We start from the raw sequence: 22,557 nt of genomic DNA on the forward strand, positions 1-22,557 counted from the left end.
GGATCCCCAGCACTAAGAGGCAACAGTGCTAACTACTGAGTCACTGTGCTGCCCAGCAAAGGCAAATGGAATGTTGGCCATCATCTCAAAGGGAATTGAGTTTTTTAAAAAAAACTGCACAAGGTTCATGTTCGAACAAACCTCAAATATTGTGAACAGGTGATGTTTCCCTTATCCGAGAAAGATATACTGGCATTGGAGAAGGTTCATGAGATTGATACTAGAAATGGAGAGTTTTCATATGAGGAGTGGTTGATTCCATTGGGCTAATAATATTCATTAAGTTTAGAAGAATGAGATGCAACCTTATTAAACCACATAATATCTGAGGGACAAAAACAGAAATTGCTGGAAAAGCTCAGCAGATCTGGCAGCATCGGTGAAGAGAAATCAGTTAATGTTTCGGGTCCAGTGACCCTTTCTCAGAACTAGATGTTGAGAGGTTGAATCTTCCTATTGAGGATCTAGGGCCAGAGGGTGTAATCTGGGAGCAACTGGTCTTCCATTTAAAACCAGATGAGGTATTTCTTCTCCCAAAGGGTAGTAAATCTGTAGAATTCTTTACGGTAGAGGGCTAGATGTCATTTAGTACATTCAAGACAGAGATTTTTAATCAGTAAGGAAATTGAATGTTATGTGGAAAAAGGCCGGAAAGTGGAGTTGTGGGTTATCAGATCAGCCATGGTCTCATTGATTGCTGGAGCAAACTCGATGGGCTGAAACACCTACTTCTACATCTTACAACAGCTGAATGTATTGAAAAAATTCAGCAGGAATTCCTCCTAATAGCCAGTTTGACTCACGTTGCAGGAGCTGTGAATTAAAGGATAGTTGTTCAGATGGAGGGTAAGTTGAAGTTCACAGCGTGTGTAAGGAAGTAAACTTGATGGGCCTGGAGAAAATATCCCTGCTGCTTCTCATCCACCAGAAAGTTCGAAGTGTGTTTACCGAATGAAACTAACTCCCATGCTGCACTTTAAATGCTGGATTTTCCCAACTTGCATGGGTTAAAAATGAATTTCTTGCTAAAATGGAAGCACAGAACCTCAAAAACTTTGGCGGATTGACCTGCTTCATGAGAATTGTTCACTGGATCCCTTATTTAAATCAGAAGTAGATAGTTGGAGGCAAATTTGAGTTAAGTTTGAAAGTTTGAAATTTACTTTCTCATATCTATTCCAACACACTTGCCCTTAGGAGGTTAAAACTCCACTTTGTATTTCATCTTTTATATTGCGATCCGGAATAACTTTGATTTTAGAAAAGGTCAAAATAGTTAGGTGGGCATGCTCTCCTTTTGAGAGAAATGGGTTCAAGAAATCTCTCATTCCCTTTTACAGCTATCCTGCAGTTGGAGTACATATCTTAGGCATAGTCCAATAGTCTGCAGTGTGAGGACCAGCGGAGATACTCAAACGTTGAAGATTCTATTAGCATATACTTTGCAAATCTGCAATTCAATTGATTTGCTTGGTGGTGACTGAAATATTTTTGTTGTTTAGTTTATTCATGTTGAGCTACATCACATGATTTTTTTTTGGAATTTTTATGAATATTCAGAATAATCTCAATGTTGTTCTTAATATAGCTGGTAGAATATGATAGCCACTTGCGTTCTAATTCTTGGATCCTTCCTGTTCGTAAAAATCCTGTCCCTATTAACTAATGGCAGTGTAACAGTGGCTTAGCTAGTTGCATAATATGGATATGGTAATCTAAAGTTTTATTGCGAACTGATCTGTGAAATGTTAAGGCTTCAGTAAAATTATCGATGGCTTCAATTGTTTCTCTTAAAGGTAAATTACAGATGTCAAGCACCTGAGACAATCAGCAATGTTTGTCAATTATCTGTTTGTCAGTCACATCATGTATGTTGCGATTGGTTGATTTACACTTTACATTATAACTTTATCTTGCTCATGATGAGTTGGCAAGTATACGTTTGTGACAAATAGAGAAAATTAACATTTTAATTGGTTGGATCTAATAGAAATAACATAAATTCACAATGTGCTAAAATTGTGATATTTTATTGCATTGAAATACTATCACGTGTATTCAGTTTCTGAATGTGATCATATTTTTACTGCATTTGCGTTAATTTTGAACACCCAAAACAATTTTTATTTGCAGAGAGCTCACTTTCTGGGATACCTAAACCAGGGCAATTCTTCATTCCACATAGCTTGACATTTGTGCCAATATTAGACCAACTCTGTGTGGCTGATAGAGAGAATGGAAGGATTCAGTGTTTTGTCGCACAGTCCGGACAATTCCTTCGGGAGATTGAACATCCTGAGTTTGGACCGCGACTGTTTGCAGTGTCCTACACAGCTGACAATGGTAATATTGGAGATTGCTCACCTGTTTTCAAAAATAAGTTTTTAGACTTTCAGATTTGTGCATAGATACACAGCTTTTAAAAGTTTAAATTTAATTAGAGAAAAGAAATAATGATATTTTGAAAATGCAATTGACATCAGCCTCAAAATTGAGATCAGGTTCTTTTTTGGGTTTGAATAATTCTCTAAATCGCAGTCTTAATGGATAACTTAGTCCTTCCTTTGCAATTTCATGTCCCATTTTTTCCTTCATCCTTCACCTGCACTTTTTTCATAAAGTAATCCATTTTTTTGACTCCAAACTGATGAAAGGTCACACACAAAACATCATAATTTGTTTTTTCTCTTTACAGCCATTGAGTAATCTCTATTTCTGGAAATTTCAGATTTCCAAAGTGGAAAAATGTAACTGCACGCGAGGATACTATAACACTGATAAAATAATTTGCACGATATTACATGATAAATGTAAAAGTTGCATGTGTTTATTGGAATTGTTGCAAGTATTTTTGGAGCAGCATCATTAAGTTGGGATAATCTGTCGGGTTTTTTTTTGGATAGAATAAGTTATCCAGCATTCTATTTTCTGATCTTTGTGTTTCGTTCCATAATTTTGTACATAAATTCTGTTTGTTTAAAATTTGCACTCTGATCAGCTAATTCATTCCGGGAATATCCACTATACACATACCTAAAACAAATAATGGACTACCTGCTTAAACATGTTTTGAGGGGTCGGTCCTGGTCCATAACAGGAGAGTGTAAATCAGACTTTTAATAGGTACATTGTGCACTTGTACTGGTGTCAATAAACTCAGCCGCCTTCTCTGGTGCTTGGTTTCTCTTTATGACCTGTTGCAGATGTCAAGGTCACTAATGGTTTCGCCTTGTGCATGATTTCACTCCTGGTGTCTCAAGTATCGTTCTGATAAATTGGTCTAGTATCAAATGCAGTATAAATTTATCTATCTTCAAATGTCATTCCCAAAACTGAGCACACCATTCTAGGGAATGGGTATGACACTCAGTTGCAGGGTAGGTTTGATGGTGCGGGATGGGAGCTTGTAAATTCAAGCACATGGACCTGCCCTCTGCCTACCTACCTCTTGATGTTCAAGGTTTTCCGTGTCTTGGGTCTAATTCTGGCAGAAATCTCACCTAACTAATATTTACTTCTGAAGAAGGGTCACTGGACTCAAAATGTTAACTCTGCTTTCTCTCCAGAGATGCTGCCAGACCTGCTGAGTTTCTCCAGCTATTTCTGTTTTTGTCATACACAACTCCATCATAACTCCATTTTGCAATTTGACATGGGAGGAGTCGAACCTGGGTCTTTAGATTAGATTAAGTTAGATTCCCTAGTGTGGAAACAGGCCCTTCAGCCCAACAAGTCCACATCGCCCCTCTGAAGAGTAACCCACCCAGACCCATTTCCCTCTGACTAATGCACCTAACACGATGAGCAATTTAGCATGGCCAATTCACCCGACTTGCACATTTTTGGACTGTGGAAGGAAACCGGAGTCCCGGAAGGAAACCCACGTAGACACTGAGCGAATATGCAAACTCCACACAGACAGTCGCCTAATCTGGGAATTGAACCTGGGTGGCTGGTACTGTGAGGCAGCAGTGCTAACCACTGAACCACCGTGTCACCCCAACCTTTGGGACATTACCTACATCTCAGGATTACGAATCTCATTGATAATAGCCTAGTTAGTGATGTGCTTTTGCATTATCACTATCCTTGGTTTTTTAAATGGTTTCGTTATTGAGTCAGCATGAAAAAAGGCCGCTTGGTCCACCACATTTGTGCTCGTTATAATTTATTGATCTATACTAATCCCATTTTCCAGTACTCTTATATGCTGTGGCATTTCAAATATTCATCTAAATATTTCTTAAATACCTTAATTGCCACAACCATCTGGGTGCATAAATTATTCCTCAAATTCCCTGTAAACCTCCTGTTCCTTAACTTAAAACTGTTCCTGTGGTTATTGACCACTCTTTTAAAGGGAAAGTTTCTCCCTATCTACCCTGTCTGTGCCCTCAAAACCTTGAACACTTCAAACAGGTGTTCAACCTTCAACCCCTCAACCTTCTCTGCTCTAACAAAAACAACTCCAAACCACCCAGTGACCATTCTTCAGAACGGGACTTGAAGCATGAACTGTGTTTTCTCTTCACAGATGCTGCCAGACCTGTTAACTTTCTTCAGCAGTTTCTGTTTTTGTTTCAGTTCTCCATCCACAGTTCAGTTGCCTGCAGTTTCCGGTTTATCACTACCCATCCTTCTGAAAGTCATGGTCATGGAGTCATACAGCACGGAAACCGACCCTTTGATCTAACTTGTGGACGCCAACTATGTTCCCAAACTGAACTAGCTTGCCTGTGCTTGAGCCATGTCCCTCCAAACTTTTCCTATTCATGTACTTATCCAAGTATCTTTTAAATATTGTAGTTGTACCTGCATCCATCTCTTTCTCTGGGAGTTCATTCCACATATGAACCACTCTGTGTAAAAAAGATGATGGGGGATTGAACTTATAAATTCAAGTGTTTCCTTTTTAAAGTTTTCTCCTCTTACCTTAAAAAATATACCCATCTTAGGGAAAAGCCCCTTGCTATTCACCTTACATATGCTCCTCATAATTTTATGAACTTCTGTAAGGTCACCCCTTAACCTCATACATTCCAGTGAAATAAAGTCCAAGCCTATCCAGCCTTTCTTTATGTCTTGAACCCTCCATTCCCAGCAACATCCTGGTAAATCTTTTCTTCAACCTCTCCAATTTAATAACATCCTTTCTGCAACAGGGTGACTGTACACATACTCCACAAAACATCCTGTACAACCTCAACATGACATTCCAACTGCTATACTCAAAGGATTGAGCAATGAAGGCAAGTGCTAAACACTGCCTTAACCACCCTGTCTATCTGTGATGCAACTTTCAAAGAATTATATACCAAAGCCCTAGGGTCACTCTATTCTGGAATACTACCCAGGGCCCTGTCAGTAATTATATAAGTCCTCCACACCCGTGTTCATTTTACCAAAACACAATACCTTGCATTTATCCAAATTAAACTTTATCTGGCACGGTTCAGCCCATTAACCCGATTGCTCGATTTCTTTGAGTGATACCACATTAGCTGTCCACCAGTCCTCTGGCACCCCTCCTGAGGCCAGAGAAGATTTGAAAATTAATGTCAGAGCCTCTGCAATCTCTTCCCTTATCACCCACAGTAGATATCTCCTCTGGGCTTGAGAATTTATCAACACTCAAGCCTGCTAAAACCACTAATATCTACTGTCTCTCTCTCTCTCAAAGCTAATTTGTTCAAGTATATCACATTCCTTTTCCCCGATTTTTATATCTATATCATCCTTCTCTGTGAATGCAGATGCAAATACTCATTTAGAACCTCAGATACATTTTTTTATTCTCTCATATGAATAGCCAATTTGATCCTTAATGGATCCTATTTTTTCCCTCAATGTTTCCTTATCCCTAATATATTTATAAATTACTTATTACGAGTAAAGATCAACCAGGCTGAGTCTACGCTTGCCTTTTCCAGTGCCTAGGTTGATGCCAGCTGTTCCATCCAATTTCATTGCTCTTTTTTGAGTTTTTTTTAAAGCAGTGTGATACAACTGCGTGACTCTTTTCAGTAGGCAGTTAATATTCAACCACATTAGTGTGGACCAGGAGTCACAAAACAGATAATGAAAGCAGATTTCCTTCGCTGAAGGATATTAGCCAACCTGGTGGGTTTTGTTCTTAACAACAGTCAACAATGGTTCATGGTCATTGTTTGACTGTTTGTTCCAGATGTTTTATTAAATTCAAATTCCACCATCTGCCATGTTGAAATTTTAATCTGTTTCCCAGAGTTTATCTGGGTTCCTTGATTCTATCATCACTCCCCTATATTGTTTAAATATGTGTAATTTAGTCAATTTATTAACTTTGGCAATCTATCAGAAGATTCATTGCATGAATCATCTGCTACGAAGATCACTGTGGAAAGAAACCTAAACAACTTTTAGCTGCATTAGAACCTAATTTCCTGCAAAAAAAATCCATGATCAAAAACATTCTTTGCTGCATCTAAACTATTTTGTCACTTGATTTATCCAATTCTTTTTTGTTATCTTTTTTATTTTAGGTGGTCTGCTATATGCAGTAAATGGAGAAGCTCTTGTTGGCAAAGGAGTACCAGTGCAAGGATTTGTTCTGAATTTTACAACTGGAGAATTATTGGACATCTTCAAACCAAGCCAAGAGGTATTTTGAATAAAGAAAACATTTTTTCTGTGGGAATTGTAACATATATTATTTTCTGCTAAAACATTTCCAGTGTATTTTGTAGAAATTTTACAAAATGCACTGTTTAGTTATGGTCAAAATAATTTATGGAGATTACTACTGACCATAAACTGAACTGTACTGGATGTATTTGTACTATGACTTTAAGAGCAGGTCAGAGGCTAGGAATCCTGCAGTGCATAATTCACTTCCTGTCTCCCTAATGCCTGGCCACTATCTACAAAGTGCAAGTTAGGAGTGTAATGAAATACTCCCTACTTGCCTGGAGCAGTGCAGTTCCAACAATACTCAAGCTTGACACCATCCAGCAACCCAATTGATTAGCGTCATATCCATAAACATTCACTCCATTCACCACCAACGCAAAGTAGCAACAATGTGAACCGTCTACAGCACTGCAGAAATTCACCAAGACTGCTTAGACAAACATCCCTTGAGCCCATAGGCGAAAGTGAGGACTGCAGATGCTGGTGATTAGAGTCAAGAGTGTGGTGCTGGAAAAGCACCGCAGGATAGGTAGCATCTGAGGGGCAGGCAAATCAACGTTTCGGGCAAAAAACACTCATTAAGAATGAGGCTAGGAGCCTTGGGAGGAGAGAAAAATGGGAGGGGGTGGGGCTGAGGGTAAGGTAGCTGAGAATGCAATAGGTAGACTGAGGTGGGGGTAAAGGTGATAGGCTGGAGCGGATAGGTGGAAAGGAAGATGGATAGATGGAACAGGTCATGAGGATGGTGCTGTGCCGTAAGGTTGGAACTTGGATAACGTGGGGGGAGGGGAAATGAAACTGGTGAAGTCCACATTGATGCCCTGGGGTTGGAGGGTCCCGAGGCAGAAAATGACATGTTCTTCCTCCAGACGTCGGGTGGTAAGGGAGTGGCGATGGAGGAGACCCAGGACCTGCGTGTACTCGGCAGAGTGGGAGGGGGAGTTGAAGTGTTTGGCCAAGGGACGGTGGGATTGATTGATGTGGATGTCCCGGAGATGTTCTCTGAAGCACTCTGTGAGGGCAATCCCTCTCCCCAATGTAGAGGAGACCGCAGCGGGAGTAACGGGTACAGTAAATGACGTGTGGAAGTGCAGGTGAAACTTTGATGGATGTGGAAAGCTCCTTTACGGCCTTGGATGGAGCTGGGGGTGGAGTTTAGTTGCAGGTTTTGCAATCCTGCAGTGGCAGGGGAAAGTGCAGGGAGGGGAGGATGGGTTATTAGGGGCGTGGACCTGACCAGGTAGTCGCAGAGAGAACAGTCTTTATGGAAAGCTGCTAAGGTGGGGAGGGAAAGATATATCTGGTGGGGTCCATTTGTGGGTGGCAGAAATGGCAGAGGATGATGCAATGTGTACGGAGGTTGATGGGGTGGAAGGTGAGGAGTGGGGGTTTTGTCCTTGTTGTGGTTGGAGGGGTAGGGTTCAAGGGCACAGGTGCAGGATGTAGATGAGATGCACTGGAGGTCATCAACCACGTGGGAGAGGAAATTGCGGTCTTTAAAGGAGGAGGCCATCTGGTGTATTCTGTGGTAAAACTGATCCTCCTGGGAACAGATGTGGCAGAGATGGATGAATTGGGAATAAAGGATCGCATTTTTGCAGGAGGCAGGGTGGATGGAGGTGTAATCCAGGTAGCTGTGGGAGTCGGTGGGTTTGTAAAAAATGTCAGTGTTGAGTTGGTCACTGTTGCTGGAGATGGAGAGGTACAGGAAGGGAAGAGAGGTGTCAGAGATGGTCCAGGTAAATTTAAGGTCGGGGTGGAATATGTTGGTAAAGTTGATGAAGTGTTCAACCTCCTCGTGGGAACATGAGGTGGCACTGATGCAGTTGTCAATGTAGCGGATGAAAAGATGGGGAGTGGTGCCAGTGTAACTGCGGAAGGTAGACTGTTCCACGTAGCCGACAAAGAGACAGGCATAGCTGGGGCCCATGCGCGTGCCCATGGCTATCCCTTTCGTGTGGAGGAAGTGGGAGGATTTGAAGGAGAAATTGTTGAGGGTATGAACCAGTTCAACCAAACAAACGAGAGTGTCAGTGGAAGGGATGGGGACATAGGGAGAGGAAGACACGGAAGCCTTGGCGGCAGTGATCATGGCGGATGGATGTGTATAGGGACTGGATGTCCATGATCAAGATGAGGAGTTGAGGGCCAAGGAAACAGAAGTCTTGGAGGAGGTGGAGGGTGTGGGTCATGTCCTGAACATATGTGGGGAGTTCCTGGATGAGGGGAGGTAGGACAGTATCAAGATATGTGGAGACAAATTTGGTGGGGCAGGAGCAGGCTGAGCCAGGGTAGTCAGGCTTATGCATCTTGGGTAAGAGGTAGAATCAGGTGGTGCAGGGTTCCCAAACTGAGGTTGGAAGCTATGGTTGGGAGAACCCCTGAGGTGATGAGGTTGTGTACGGTCTGGGAGATGATGCTTTCGTGGTGGGAAGTGGGGTCGTGGTCTAGGGGGCAGTAGGAGGCGGTGTCTTCAAGTTGGTGCACTGATCACTACACCACTGAAGCCAGGTGCCAACTTGAAGACACCTCCAAGACTTCAGTTTCCTGGCCTCCAGCGTCTCACCTTCACCAAAGACATCCAGTCACTATACACCTCCATCCGCCATGACCAGAGCCTCCAAGCCCTCCATTGTTTCATCTCCTGATGTCCTCACCATAACCTTCCACTGACACACTTATTCGTTTGGCTGAACTGGTCCTCGCCCTCAATCATTTCTCCTTCGAATCCTCCCACTTTCCTCAGATGAAAGGTGTAGCCATGGGCACTAGCTATGCCTGACTGTTTGTTGGCTATGTGGAACAGTCTTGATGGAATAAAATTTTTAGCATGCATTACATCAAAACCCTCCCATTGCAGCATAGTGACAAATCCCAACACATGAAAATTATGTTAAGGGTTGATAGAAATCCAGTGTCGATCAATGAAGATAGAGCTTACAGGAAGATGCACCAGACTTTTAGATAAGTTACAAATTAAGGAGAATAGGAAGCTAACAAAGAGAACATTGGAATAGTTGAATCTAGAGTTGAAAAGAATAATATTTTTAGGGATTTAGTCACAAAGGCATCCGGATAAGAGCAACCGTGGACTGTATTCAAGATTCAATTACTTCAGATTTTTTCAGGCACATAGAACAGTTATTTCAATAACTATATTCCAAGTAATGTTTTTGTGTAGTTAGATTAGATCTGATCATTTCGTGACTTGTTTTTACTTATGTATGCAAGTTAACATGGGTTATTTATTCTCTTAAGGACTTTCTTATGCCACATGACATTGTTGCAGCAGATGATAAGACTGTGTATGTTGGAGATATTCAAGCCAAAAGAGTGTGGAAATTTGTGCCAGCAGAAAGTAAGCAATCACTTTATGTATTTTTATTTCTAGTGTGAGTATATATTCTGACAAAAAAAAATCATGATTTAATCCAAATACTATTTTGAAAAAAATGTGCAATATATCACCTTTATTATGTTTTAAAACTTCAGTTTTAATCTGATTCTTATCAACACACCAAGTGCCAACAGTGCTTTGTGTTCTCTATTAAGTGTGAGGCATGGGGGATTTAGACAACAGACCATCAAATATAGATTTATTGATGCCCTAATCGGAGTTGGTTCCTGGAACTCCCTTGATGATGAAGGAACTGTGGTGATGTTTTTTAATGCCAATGATCAAAGTAGTCCTAGATTCATAATGACAAAAAAAAATCATTCAGCTCATGTAGCACAATCCAGTCAGTCTCTTTATCCCACTCTTATCTCCATAACACTGCAGGTTTATTTCTCTGTCCATCTACTTTCCGTTTGAAATCATTCATAGTCTGTGTTCTTGCCTTGATCATAGGCAGCACAATCCAGGTCATTACCACTTTTTACACAAAAAAGTACTTCATTGCATCATTTAGTCAAAGCCTTGAATCTGTGTCCCCTCATACTTATACCATCAGCGAATGAGACCAGTTTTTCTTTGTTTACCTTCTCAAACCTCTCATAATTTTGTACACCTTATCAAGTCTTTCATCTCCTTTGCTCAAAGGTGCGTGTTCAACTTTTATAGCCTAAACTTACAGCTAAAATCCTTCTTTTCTGAAACAACTCTGATAAATTTCCTCCATACCCTCTCAAGGACTCTTATTTTTGTAACTAATGTCTTTCACATTCAAAGATTTGTGCATATGAATCCCCAGGGTCGTCTGTCTTTGCACACTTTTTACAACTGTATCATTAAGTATATTTTGCTTCTCCCTATCCATTCTTCCAAAATGCATCATGTCACATATCTGTGTTAAATTCCATTGACGACTTGTCTGCCTATCCTGTAGGCCTGAATGTCCTGTGGTGGTCAATTGCATTGCTTAGCACATCTCTATGTTGGTCACCAAAAAAAATTAAAGTTGCTTTGCATTCTCTTATCCAAGTTGTTTATCTAAAAGAGCAGTGTCCCCAGCACAGACCATTCATTAAATCCCTACAATGTGGAAGCAGGCCATTCGGCTCCCAATGACCCTCTCAAGCCCATCCCACCCAGACATACTGCAACTAAAGTGACACCGCTGATTCTAAACTGATCAGCCTGTAATTACCTTAGCTTGAATATATTATTTCTTTAGTGAGGGTGTCACAATTCCCATTCTTCACTGCCTTGACACCTCCATACCTGGGACAATAGACAATAGACAATAGATGCAGGAGTAGGCCATTCTGCCCTTCGAGCCTGCACCGCCATTCAATATGATCATGGCTGATCATTCCTAATTAGTATCCTGTTCCAGCCTTATCTCCGTACCCCTTGACTCCACTATCTTTAAGAGCTCTATCCAATTCTTTCTTAAAAGAATCCAGAGACTGGGCCTCCACTGCCCTCTGGGGCAGAGCATTCCACATAGCCACCACTCTCTGGGTGAAGTAGTTTCTCCTCATCTCTGTCCTAAATGGTCTACCCCGTATTTTTAAGTTGTGTCCTCTGGTTCGGCACTCCCCCATCAACGGAAATATGTTCCCTCCTGCCAGAGTGTCCAATCCTTTCATAAGCCTATACGTTTCAATCAGGTCCCCTCTCAGTCTTCTAAACTCAAGGGTATACAAGCCCAGTCGCTTCAGTCTTTCCGTGTAAGGCAATCCTGCCATTCCAGGAATTGACCTCGTGAACCTACGCTGCACTCCCTCAATAGCCAGAATGTCTTTCCTCAAATTTGGAGACCAGAACTGTACACAGTACTCCAGGTGTGGTCTCACCAGGGCCCTGTACAGCTGCAGAAGCACCTCTTTGCTTCTATACTCAATCCCTCTTGTTATGAAGGCCAGCATGCTATTAGCCGCCTTCACGACCTGCTGTACCTGCATGCTTGCCTTCATTGACTGGTGGACAAGAACACCCAGATCTCTCTGAACAGCCCCTTTACCTAATTTGATACCATTGAGGTAGTAATCTGCCTTCCTGTTCTTGCCACCAAAGTGGATAACCAGACATTTATCCACATTAAACTGCATCTGCCATGCATCTGCCCACTCACCTAACTTGTCCAGGTCACCCTGTAATCCCCTAACATCCTCATCACATTTTACCCTACCACCTAGCTTTGTGTCATCAGCAAATTTGCTAATGTTATTGCTGATACCATCTTCTATATCATTTACATATATTGTAAAAAGCTGCGGTCCCAGCACGGATCCCTGCGGTACCCCACTGGTCACTGCCTGCCATTTCGAAATGGAGCCGTTAATCACTACCCTTTGTTTCCTATTAGCCAACCAATTCTCTATCCAATCTAGTACTTTGCCCCCAATCCCGTGCGCCCTAATTTTACTCACTAACCTCTTGTGTGGGACTTTATCAAAAGCTTTCTGAAAGTCCAGGTACACTACATCCACTGGATCTCCCTCGTCCATCTTCCGAGTTACATCCTCAAAAAATTCAAGAAGATTAGTCAAGCATGATTTCCCCTTCATAAATCCATGCTGACTCTGTCCTATCCTGTTACTATTATCCAGATGTACCGTAATTTCATCCTTTATAATAGACTCCAGCATCTTTCCCACCACTGAGGTCAGACTAACTGGTCTATAATTTCCTGCTTTCTCCCGCCCACCCTTCTTAAAAAGTGGCACAACATTAGCCGCCCTCCAATCCTCAGGAACCAACCCCGATTCTATTGAACTCTGGAAAATAATCACCAGCGCATCCACGATTTCCCGAGCCACCTCCTTCAGTACCCTGGGATGCAGGCCATCAGGTCCCGGAGACTTATCAACCTTCAGACCTAACAGTCTCTCCAACACCAAATCCTGGCAAATAGAAATTCCCTTAAGTTCAGGTCCTTCAGCCACTGTTACCTCAGGGAGATTGCTTGTGTCTTCCCCAGTGAACACAGATCTGAAGTACTCATTTAATTCCTCTGCCATTTCTTCGTTCCCAGTAATATATTCCCCTGCTTCTGTCTTCAAGGGCCCAATTTTTGTCCTAACCATTTTTTTGCCTTGGACATACCTAAAAAAGCTTTTACTATCCTCCTTTATATTCTTGGCCAGTTTACCTTCGTACCTCATTTTTTCTCTGCGTATTTCCTTCTTACTAATCCTCTGTTGTTCTTTAAAAGCTTCCCAGTCCTCCGTTTTCCCGCTTATCTTCGCTAAGTTATACTTTTTCTCTTTTAACCTTATATGCTTCTTTACTTCCCTTGTCAGCCACGGCCGCCCATGTCTCCTCCTGGGATCTTTCTTCCTTTTAGGAATGAACTGATCCTGCATCTTCTGCATTATACACAGAAATATCTGCCATTGTTCCTCCACGGTCTTCCCTGTTAAGGTATTATACCATTGAACTTTGGCCAGTTGCTCCCTCATAGCTCCATATTTCCCTTTATTCAACTGAAATATTGTCACTTCAGATTGTACCCACTCCCTCTCAAATTGCAGATTGAAGCTTATTGTATTATGGTCACTACTTCCCAACGGCTCCTTCACTTCGAGGTCACTGACCAATTCTGGTTCGTTACACAATACCAGATCCAGAATCGCCTTATCCCTGGTCGGCTCCAGCACCAGCTGCACTAAAAATCCATCTCTGAGGCACTCCACAAAGTCTCTTTCTTGAGGCCCGATACCATCCTGATTCTCCCAGTCTACCTGCATGTTAAAATCCCCCATAACAACTGTAGTAACATCTTTGCGACAAGCCAATTTCAGCTCCTGATTCAACTTACCTCCAACATCCAGACTACTGTTTGGGGGCCTGTAGATGACTCCCATGAGGGTCTTTTTACCCTTAGTGTTTCGAAGCTCTATCCACACTGACTCTACATCCCCTGACTCTAGGTCCGCCCGCGCAAGGGACTGAATATCCTCCCTTACCAACAAGGCCACCCCACCCCCTCTGCCCGTCAGTCTATCCTTACGATAACACATGTAGCCTTGAATATTCATTTCCCAGGCCCTGTCCCCATGAAGCCACGTCTCAGTTATCCCCACAATATCGTATCTGCCAATTTCCAAAAGAGCCTCAAGCTCATCCACCTTGTGTCTAATGCTTCGTGCATTCATATATAGAATTTTTAATTTGTTACTGCTCTCACCCTTCCCCTCAACCCTTATTTCACTCAACTTTACAGCATGATGCCTTTTCCAGTTTTCTGCCTCCTTGATACAGTTGTCTTTCTTGACTTCTCTTGTTCTAACTACCCCTTCAATTTCCTTTTTAAACATCCAGCTTGTCCCCTCCCCCCCGCTACTTAGTTTAAATGTAGCGGTGTTGCAGCAGAAAACCTGCCTGCCAGAATGCCGATCCCTGTTCTATTAAGGTGCAAGCCATCTCTCTTGTAGAATTTATGGTTACCATAAAATATACCCCAGTGATCCAAGAACTTGAAACCTTGCTTCCTGCACCAGTTCCCCAACCACACGTTCAAGTCCATTATCTCCTGGTTTCTGGCCACACTAGCCCGAGGAACTGGAAGCAAACTGGAGATAACCACCTTGGACGTCCTGCTTTTTAGCCTTCTTCCTAGTTCTGCGAAGTCTCGCTGTAGTATGTTCCTCCTCTTCTTCCCGACATCATTTGTGCCGACGTGTACCACCACCTCGGGCTCTTCACCCTCGTCCTTGAGGATGTCCTGCACTCTGTCCGCGATGTCTTTCACTCTAGCACCAGGAAAGCAACACACCATCCTTAAATCCCGTCTGCTGCCACAAAAACCCCGGTCAGTTCCTCTCACGATGGAGTCCCCTATTACCACGGCTCTATGCGATGTCCGACTCTTCCGCTCTGCTTCTGCGGCAACTTTTGATGGACAAACATGGCCGCCTTGCGAACTGGTAGTGTCATCAGACTCTACTGTTTCCAAAAGCTTCAACTTGTTCCTGACAGGTACTTCTCCCGGCGTCTCTTGCACCTGTCTCCTCTCTGCCTTCCTCATCGTCTGCACTCTTCTGCTCTCTTCTGGCATGATTGGTGTAATAACATCACTGAAGGTCTTGTCCAGAAAGATCTCGTTCTCTCGGATGAGCCTAAGGTCTTCGAGTTCTTTCGTCAGTGCTGCAATATGCTCGGTCAATTGCTGAATGTGCGCACACTTTCCACACATATACGAGCCAGACACACCAGAGTCATTGACTTGCCACATCAAACACGTAGCGCACTGAACCAGCTGAGCAGTCATGTCTTCACCCTCTTCAACTGTGGTGTAATCTCTTTACTCAACCTCTTTATCAAGATTCCTGAGCTGAAGCCTCACTCTTCGATCTAAACTTCCTTAGACCGTCTTCCTATGGCAACTCTGTGGACTCTTAATTAAGGTTAGAGGAGGAGGGAGGGAGGGAGACCCTACTTTGTAGGGTCTGGGGTTTAGAACACACCCACTCTAATAACAATCACTTACCTACCCGACCGGCTTTGCGCTCCGTCTGAACTTCCGCCCAGCTCCCGCCGCTCTCTGCTGCGAAAAGCGGACACTGAAAGTTTATGGCCAGTGCTTCCACTGTATCCAGCCTGCATTATTTAGTAATCTGGGATGCAAGCCATTGAGCCAAACAATTTATCCACTCAAAGTATAGTTAATCTTTCAATTTGCACCCCATCCATTACTTCTATCACAAATACTTCCACCAATATTTTGTCATAAATACAGGAGATTTTTGGATTCTACATTAACAACCATTCTGTTCTCATTCATTCTTTGCCAGTTGTTTCCCCTGTCACTGGAGTTTAACCTATTCCAAATGCACATCTGTAAGGGTGTCAAAGTGCCACAGAATTTTGAATAAAAATCAGTGGTATTACTAGAACTATTGGACAGACAGCTATGTAATTAAGACAAAAATATTTAACAACTATACAGTGCATCATATTTTATAAAAACAGATTTGCTTTAACCACAGAAACAGTTAGAGATCTGATCCAAAAATCATATTTTTAGAATTGATTGCAATTCTGAAGCAATGAGTTTGTCTTCAATTTGTGTTCATTTATCTCCGTATGTAGTAGAGAAGCCAGTGTTAATGTTACTATTTGTGATTTCTTAAATTTGTGGAATGCTATAGCTCAGAAAGAGGCTGTATGGCCCATCAGGCCCTTGCCTGCTTTTCAGTATTTCTGTTCATTAAGTCACACTCTCCTGGTTTTTTTCTGCTCCCTTACCTTTTTGTCCTATTTCTTTTAAAAAGTTATGAATGAATCCGCTTCCTTTAACTTTTATTTGGTGCACTCCATAGTTAATATGAAGTGTTTCTTTGTATTACTATGGTTCTTTTGCTAATCACTTTAAATCTGAATCCTTTGGTTACAAATTTTTCGGCCATTGGAAGCAATTTTTTCTTCTCCGGTGAAGCGCTGGTGGTATGTCTCATCCCCGACCCCACCCCCATTTATAGGCCGTGGTTTCTTAAGTTGAGTGATTGTTATTTCCGTTTTTATTTAGGAGACGGTAGATAGGATCTAAATTGATGGAGTTCTAGTTAGAATGCCACCCAAAAGATATGACACACTAGTTTCTATACATACAGACAAAAAAGGACACCACTTTGACTGGGACAACCCACACATCCTCGGACAGGCGAAACAAAGGCACGCATGAGAATTCTTAGATGCTTGGCATTCTAACCAGAACTCTATCAATCAGCACATCGATGTAGATCCTAGCTACCATCCCTTGAAAAAAGGAGCCGGAAGTGACATCACCTCAAGAAACCAAGACCTACAAATAGAGAGGCAGAACATACCACCAGTGCGCTTCAACAGATACTCTCACTGATAATGTTACCTAGTATGGTGACGCAATGTCTGAAAACAAATCTTCAAGCTCAGCGAGCTAACTCAAATACTTGTCTTCTACTCAATTATTAAATTGAGATCTTTTCCCTAACCTGTGTTTTCTTAACTTGTCCTGCCACCTTCAAAGACCCACACATGTACACTCAGTGTTTCTGTCCCTGTGCCTCCTTTTAATATTGTATCATATAGTTTATATTGCCTATCCTCATTCTTCCTACCAAAGTATATAATTTCATTTTATCCATGTTAAATTGCATATATATGCTCATTCTGTCAGTCCATCTGTGTCCACCTTAGTATATTCTTATTTTCCTGACTGTTTTATTATATTTGAGTATTTGTGCATATGGCAAACTTCAAAATCATACCTAAATCCAAGTCATTACATATATGAAATAATATTAGTATGAAACAGAGCAGTGAACTTCAAACTCACCCCGGATAATGCCAGTATATACTTCCCTCCAGCAAAAGAAACTGTTTTCTTATTTCTATTCCTAAGCCAGTTCTATACCCATTAAGCCATTGTTCCTTGAATCCCATGGAATGTAATTATGATAACAAATCTATACATTGTGCTTTATCAAATATTTTTAATAAATCCATTCACATGATAGCCATACAATCATCGACTCACTTCATTACTTTTTAAAGTGTTCAATCAAGTTAGTTGAATGTTAATATAAATTTGTTAAGTAAAAAACAATCATTTATTAGCTCATTGCTTTCTCAATGACAGTTCATTGTGTCTTAGAGTACTTTCTCTACAATTTTCCTTACCAACCATTTTAGGCATACTGGCGTCCTGGAGGTTTATTCATCTCCCCTCTTTGTAAACAGATGTGTAAAGTCTGCAATCGTCTAGTTCCCTACAACCATTGCATCGATGGAGTACTGGACAATTGTGACCAGAGCTCTGCATTTTCCACCCTGGCATCCCTCAGTAACCACTGCCATATTCTACCTTTTATAAGAATGTTTTTTTTCATTTAAAGCATTGGCAATCTAGTAAATATCTCCCCTTGATCATTTTTTACCTTATTCAATATTACTGTTGTTATTACTGCTACTGCATATGTAACACTTTTATTCAAGAGAGGAGGATTCCTAAAAGCAAGAACCTATAGTCCAGTGACCCAACATGTATCATACAGTTAGAATGCCTTATTTAAGAAGTTATAGCAGAATACTAAGTAAATTGTAATGCAATCAGGCAGTGACAATGTCTTTTTGTGAAAGGGGAATCCTGTTTAACTGATCTTCTAGAATTCTGTGTAGATGCAACAGGTAAGGTGGATAACGTAGAACATGTAGCTGTAATGTACGTGGATTTCCAAAAGACTTTTGGTAATGTGCCACATTAGCTATCATAGGAAAAATTATAGGCCATTCAGCCTGTCGAGCCAGCCCTGCCATGGCTCATTGAAAACTTCTTTGCCTTTTACTCACCCATTCCTATAATTCTGCATGCATGATAGTCAAAAATCTATTGATCTCTACCTTAAGCATACTCAAAGATTGAATTTGTGCTGCCTTTTCTGGTAGAGCATTCCAAAGGTTCACAACCCCCTGAGTAATATAATTTCTCCTCACCTTGGACCCAAGTGGCATCCACTTGTTTTTAAATTTTGCCCCCTGGTTCCAGACTTCCCAACCAGGGGAAACCTCTCATCTACAGCTAGCGTGTCTATCCCTTTAGTGTTTTGTAAGTTTTATTGAGATCATCTCTTATTCTTTGAAACTCCATAGAGTTTGCCCATTTCCCCCTCAAACCTAATGAATGTTAATTGCCATTCTTCTGGAGCAATAGTATCTTACAGACTCATACAGTCATAAAGCATGGAAACAGACCCTTTGGTCCAACCAGTCCATGATGAACCTAATCTCAAACTAAACTAGTCCCGTCTGCCTGCTCTTGGCCCACATCCCTCCAAACATTTCCTGTTTGTGTACTTCTCCTAAACGTTGTAATTGTACCCAAGTCCACCACTTCCTGAGGAAGTTGTTTCTACAAATGAACCACCCTCTGTAAAAGAAAAGAAAATTTGCCCCTCTTTTTTTCTTTGAATCTCTCTCTTCTCTCCTTAAAAATGTGCCCCCAGTCTGGAAATCCCCCATCCTACGGAAAGGACACCTACCATTAACCCTACCTGTACACCTCATTACTTAATAACCTTTTTGAAGGTCATTTTGAACCAAATCTAAAATATCGACTTCCTCCTCCACCAACACTCAGTAGTAGCAGTGTGTACTACCTACTATCTAAGATGCACTACAGAAATTCACCAAAGATCCTTAGTCAGCACCTTCCAAACCCACAACCCACTTCAATCTAGAAGGACAAGGGCAGCAGGTACATGGAAATACCACCAGCTACAATTTCCTCTCCAAGCCACTCCCCCTCCTAAATTGTGAATCTATCACCATTCCTTCACTACCACTGGGTCACAGTCCTGAATTCCCTCCCTAATGGCCTTGTTGGTCAAAAAGCAGCTTACATCTGCTTTGTCAGGTGCAACTAGAGATGTCCAATAAATTCTGGCCTGGCCAGCAATGCACACATTCTCCGAATGATTGAAAACTATTTATTCACTATATTTTAGGGATACTTCGTGAATTCTCGATTTTCTGAGATAAGGAGACCAAAACTGAAAATTGCATTCCAGGTAAAGAGTAACGATGAAAGGGAAAACTTAGGATGGCCAACTGTAACTAGTGGTTTCAAAGGTTATGAGGCACAGACAGGAACATGTAGTTAAAAGCACAATCAGATCAACTATGATCTAATCAAATGGCAAAGCAGGCCTATGGGGCCAAATGGCCACTGCATTCCCCAGTCCTATCTTACATTGGGAGCATTGTCTCGATTTAAGAAGGATACAAATACTAATTTAGTCCTTCAGCTATGCCACTACCTCTTCAAAGGCATTCCCTGATGCACAAGTTTTACTTTCAACTGTCCCTTTCTTTGCAAGCTAATGTCTCAATTCAAATCTTTCTTTCTGTTTAAAGCATTTAAATATATCATTGCTTGCCAATTCTATGTTCTTAATAGTTTGCACAGTAACCTAGACCATACCTTAATGTCATTTAAAAACATGGAATAGATCTCTGCCTTGTAGTTTTTACTCATTTTAGGGTGACAGAGGTGTAACAGAATTCATCTGCGATTAAGTAAAAATGGTAGGATTTTCTTTGTCTGTTAGTGTTGTCAGCATTATGATCAACGTATGTTTGTTTTCTGTTTACATGTAATATGTACATTAAATAATATTGACTTTTTGCAGATATTTCCTTTTATAACTGAGGATTTGAAAGATAGTCTTTAACTTAAATTTTCTTTGCAGTTTTAGTTCAGTAACTTCTGAAGTTTTACATAGGATTTTTTTTTAAATTTCAGAAGCTGAGCACCGTTCAGTAAAGAAAGCAGGAACTGGCATGGAGATGCATGAAATAGATGGTAAGTGTACCCTGTGTCTGCAGTATCCAGTGCAAGATTTTAATTACAAAATAAATTAAGGTCTGCTCTTTTAGAAGTGCAGTGGATTTATACCCTGTATCTTAGCTAATATTTGACCCTAAACCAACATCACAAAAATGAATTATCTGGTCATTATCACAATGCTGCTTGAGTTTGCTATGTGAAAATTGACTGACCTGTTTCCCATATTATAACAGTGACTACTCTTCAAAAGTGCTTCTTGAAAAGTACTTTGGAATTTGTTTATAATTATGAAAAGCAATACATACATTTAAAACAAAAACAGAAATTGCTGAGAAACTGAGCAGGTCTGGCAGTATCTGTGGAAAGAAAGCAGAGTTAATGTTTTGAGCCCAGTGATGTTTTCAGAGCCTGATTTCTTTTAAACTAAAAGAACAATATCAAAGGCAGATTTTATGTAGTTATTGGTTTTATTGAATATTGAAGCAAGTATGTACACTTAATGCTGATTTGACAACTTCATAGCAGAGTTATTGGAGTAAACCTGGATAAGTTGCTTGGAATGCAAAGTTAAATGATATACTGGATTAGTGGTGCTGGAAGAGCACAGCAGTTCAGGCAGCATCCAACGAGGATTTCGCTGCTCGTTGGATGCTGCCTGAACTGCTGTGCTCTTCCAACACCACTAATCCAGTATTTGCTTTCCAGCATCTGCAGTCATTGTTTTTACCAAAGTTAAATGATAACCAATTTTTTTTTTTCAATTTTAAGCAACTGAAACATTCCTTGAAGCAGAAATAGAAGGCAAGATGAGAGCTCCTGAGATGTTGAGGAAGCATAAAACTAACAGTGTTCTCAAACAGTCAAGTACTGCAGTTTCTCCAGTCCTTATTACGTTATTGCTCATCATTCCTGTTGTGATGTTAGTAGGAATTGGAGTCTTCATCCACTGGCGCAAAGGCAAGACATATGGAGGTACAGAATATAATTCATGTTATAAGTTCTTTGTTGTGGTTCTGTTCGCCGAGCTGGGAATTTGTGTTGCAGACGTTTTGTCCCCTGTCTAGGTGACATCCTCAGTGCTTGGGAGCCTCCTGTGAAGCGCTTCTGTGATCTTTCCTCCGGCATTTGTAGTGACTTGTACCTGCCGCTTCCAGTTCCAGCTGTCCGCTGCAGTGGCCAGTACATTGGGTCCAGGTTGATGTGCTTATTGATTGAATCTGTGGATGAGTGCCATTCCTCTAGGAATTCCCTGGCTGTTCTCTGTTTGGCTTGTCCTATAATAGTAGTGTTGTCCCAGTCGAACTCATGTTGCTTGTCATCTGAGTGTGTGGCTACTAAGGATAGCTGGTCATGTCATTTCATGGCTAGTTGGTGTAGCCATGAAGAGACTGAATGTTACAATGATAGTAGTTTATTTCTTTAACCTGACCCAGAGCATTTGAGTCAGTAAGTTGCAAGGCTCTGTGAATTATGTTTCAAATATTTGCATGTCCAAGAAACAACTACACGATCCACCAATTGCTTTACATCACATCTGTCTTGAGTATGAGATTTGAAACAAATGCTTTCAAAATCTGGACTGGGGTCAAGCAAGGCTTTATGATGGTCCACAGTATTACAGATTCATTTTGCAGTCAATTTTAAATCACTAATCTCAATCAACTCATGACAAAACTAAACTAGCCACTTAGGCTAGATGACTACAATATTGTTGTCCACTCTGCATCAAATTTGCACGCCACCCTTGATTTCTTAATTCTGCATACAAGAAATTCAGACTGTCCTTGAATATTACCAAAACAGAAACTCTTAGATCAATCCACATGTGGTCCGTCAAATATTCCACTTCCAATACCTCAGCAGCCACTTCTCTCAAAAGGCCACCATTGTTAAGGAAATCCAAAGACTGTATCAGCTACACCAGCTCAGCCTTCTACAAATGTTAGCAGCAAGTGTTTGACAACAATGACCTTCATAAGTCAACAAACATACTAACAAACAGAGCAGTTGTCACATATTCCTGTAGGCAGTGAATACTGGACTGTGTATCAGCAATACATATAAAGAGCTAGAAGAATTCCATCACAATACCTCTGACTTCAATGGGACGTCCACTAAATATATACTAGTGTCCTTGAAGTCAGGTCCATGAACATTTTGGCAAAACTTCTGC

General features: G+C 41.2%; 1 protein-coding gene across 13 annotated transcripts in view; it reads left to right on the plus strand.

The window, feature by feature from the left end:
* The window catches only part of pam (peptidylglycine alpha-amidating monooxygenase), a 225,740-nt gene that overhangs the window by 199,985 nt on the left and 3,198 nt on the right, over positions 1–22,557 (plus strand). For all 13 annotated transcript variants that reach the window (XM_072583614.1, XM_072583604.1, XM_072583610.1 and 10 more), the window contains 5 exons: positions 2,134–2,343; positions 6,522–6,640; positions 9,928–10,027; positions 20,340–20,399; positions 21,153–21,356. In XM_072583614.1, coding sequence (XP_072439715.1) covers positions 2,134–2,343; positions 6,522–6,640; positions 9,928–10,027; positions 20,340–20,399; positions 21,153–21,356 — 693 coding nt within the window. The remainder of the gene's footprint in view (positions 1–2,133; positions 2,344–6,521; positions 6,641–9,927; positions 10,028–20,339; positions 20,400–21,152; positions 21,357–22,557) is intronic.

The sequence above is a fragment of the Chiloscyllium punctatum genome, chromosome 2 (genome assembly GCF_047496795.1).
Source record: "Chiloscyllium punctatum isolate Juve2018m chromosome 2, sChiPun1.3, whole genome shotgun sequence".
NCBI lineage: Eukaryota > Metazoa > Chordata > Chondrichthyes > Orectolobiformes > Hemiscylliidae > Chiloscyllium > Chiloscyllium punctatum.